Source organism: Camelina sativa, chromosome 15 (assembly GCF_030686135.1).
Source record: "Camelina sativa cultivar CO46 ecotype springtype chromosome 15, ASM3068613v1".
NCBI lineage: Eukaryota > Viridiplantae > Streptophyta > Magnoliopsida > Brassicales > Brassicaceae > Camelina > Camelina sativa.
The window spans coordinates 17,817,850-17,820,045 of NC_141894.1; the positions used below are offsets into that span (position 1 = coordinate 17,817,850).

At 42.2% G+C, this 2,196-nt stretch overlaps 1 protein-coding gene across 1 annotated transcript; it reads left to right on the forward strand.

Annotated features, from left to right (window-relative positions):
- Window positions 1–278: 278 nt before the first annotated feature.
- Window positions 279–1,940, forward strand: LOC147926784 (uncharacterized). Its single transcript, XM_087487900.1, has 2 exons — window positions 279–1,378; window positions 1,675–1,940. The coding sequence occupies exons 1-2, from the start codon at window positions 430–432 to the stop codon at window positions 1,680–1,682; spliced, it is 957 nt and encodes a 318-aa protein (XP_087344026.1). The 5' UTR covers window positions 279–429; the 3' UTR covers window positions 1,683–1,940.
- The last annotated feature ends 256 nt before the right edge of the window (window positions 1,941–2,196 follow it).

The window sequence follows — 2,196 nt, forward strand, 5'->3', positions numbered from 1 at the left end:
GGGAGAAAGCGCAAGTGGACAAGAGTGGAAGACTAGGACAAGTCGCTATCACCGATCACCTACCCCCTCCCTCTCTCTCTCTCCTAATTGTCGATTTCTCTTGTTTCTACTTTAGGTCATGTGGTCGCCCTAGCTGCCTCCCTATTTAAACCCTTGTCATGTGTTGTATTTGAGATATTCTACCTAATTCTAATCTATTATCACTCTCTTTCATACTATTCGCCACCAACTCTTCTTCTTCATTCTAAACCTCTCAAATCTCTCTAAGTCTTCCGCTTATTTCAACATGGTATCAGAGCCAGGTTGTCGTTCTTGATAACCTATCTCTTCTATTCTTCCATTCTTCATTCTTGTTCACTCGATTCTCAGTCCTATTTCTCTTTATTCTCCGGGTAAAAGCTTTGTCCATCGGTCCATAGCGGTTAAACCATGGAAAACGCCAAACCCATTGTCATGCCGGTTGTTCTCAAAGGAACAAACTACTTGCTGTGGACTAGAACCACAAGAACTGCCCTTGGAGGTCGTGGTCTTTGGAGTCATGTCGAGAGTGACTATGCTCCAAAACAAAACCTAAAAGGAGAAGATGAAGGCGCTTCCGAGGAGGAAGTAGAAGAAGAGAGCGAGAGGAAGGCCAAGTGGTTCCAAGAAGACCAAGTTGTCCTATCTGTTCTCCAAAACTCTCTTGACACACCAATCCTTGAGGCCTACTCATATTGCGAGACGGCCAAGGAGTTGTGGGAGACACTTAAAGGTGTCTATGGCAATATCTCCAACTTGACTCGGGTCTTTGAGGTCAAGAAGGCCATAAATGAGCTTAACCAAGATGATGTGGAGTTCACTAAACATCTTGGCAAGTTTCGAGCTTTATGGTCCGAGCTTGACATGTTGCGGCCGAGTACACTCGATCCGAGTGTGTTGACTGAAAGAAAGGAGCAAGACAAGATCTTTGGTCTCCTTCTTACTTTAAACCCATCCTTCAACGATCTCTTGAAGCACATCCTCAGGGCAGAGAAACTTCCCTCTTTTGAAGACATTTGTTCACAAATCCAAAGAGAGCAAGGTTCTCTTGACTTGTTTAGCGGTAAGGGGGAGCTTGCTACGGCTAATAAAGGAGTGTACAAGCAAGAGGAGAGGAAGGTGTGGATATGCGACCACTGCAAGAGGCGGGGTCACCTGAAAGACAAGTGCTGGGTCCTCCACCCTCATCTCAAACCGGCCAAGTTCAAAGCAAACCTTTCAAAGGAAGCGGTTAGCGACAAGGGAGCCGGGCCGTCAAAGCAAGGAGATGAGGCAGCCATGACCGCAGCCTATGGAGAAGTGGTTAGGAAATCAGACCTTGAGGCGCTCATCCGTTCCATTGCCTCACTCAAGGAGTCTGGTATCTCTTTCTTTACCTCTAAGCCTAGTAAATCTCTTGTCATAGACTCGGGTGCTTCTCACCACATGATTAGTAATCCTAGTCTAATTGACAATATAAAACCGGCTTTAGGAAATGTTATAATTGCAAATGGAGAACAAATACCAGTGAAAGGAATAGGGGACTTGAAACTATTTGATAAAACCACAAAAGCTTTCTTTATGCCTACCTTCACATCTAATCTTCTATCGGTTAAGAGAACCACTAATGATTTGAATTGTTATGCAATCTTTGGTCCTAATAGTGTTCATTTTCAGGATATTGAGACTGGAAAAGTTCTTGGAGAGGGACAAGGGAGTGGAGATCTCTATGTCCTAGAGAAAACCTCGCCAAGTTTATCTACTAAATCTTGTTTTGTTGTTAATTTGGATAGTGTGTGGCATGCTAGATTAGGCCATCCTCATTCTCGTGCCCTTGCTTTAATGTTACCAAGTGTTTCTTTTGATAGTTCAATGTGTGAGTCTTGTATTCTTGGTAAACATTGCAAATCTATTTTTCCCAAGTCTAAAACTATTTATGAGCATTGTTTTGATTTAGTGCACTCGGATGTGTGGACTTCACCATGCCTTTCTAGAGATAATAACAAATATTTTGTGACTTTTATTGATGAAAAATCTAAGTACACATGGATTACTTTGTTGCCTTCAAAGGATAGAGTGTTTGATGCTTTTATAAACTTTCAAAATTATGTTACTAATCATTTCAATGCTAAAATTAAGGTACTTAGATCAGACAATGGTGGAGAGTATACAAGTCACAAATTCAGAGAACACCTAGCA

Coding starts and splice junctions, on each gene's coding strand:
- LOC147926784 (XM_087487900.1), top strand. CDS start 430: ATGGAAAACGCCAAACCCATTGTCATGCCGGTTGTTCTCAAAGGAACA.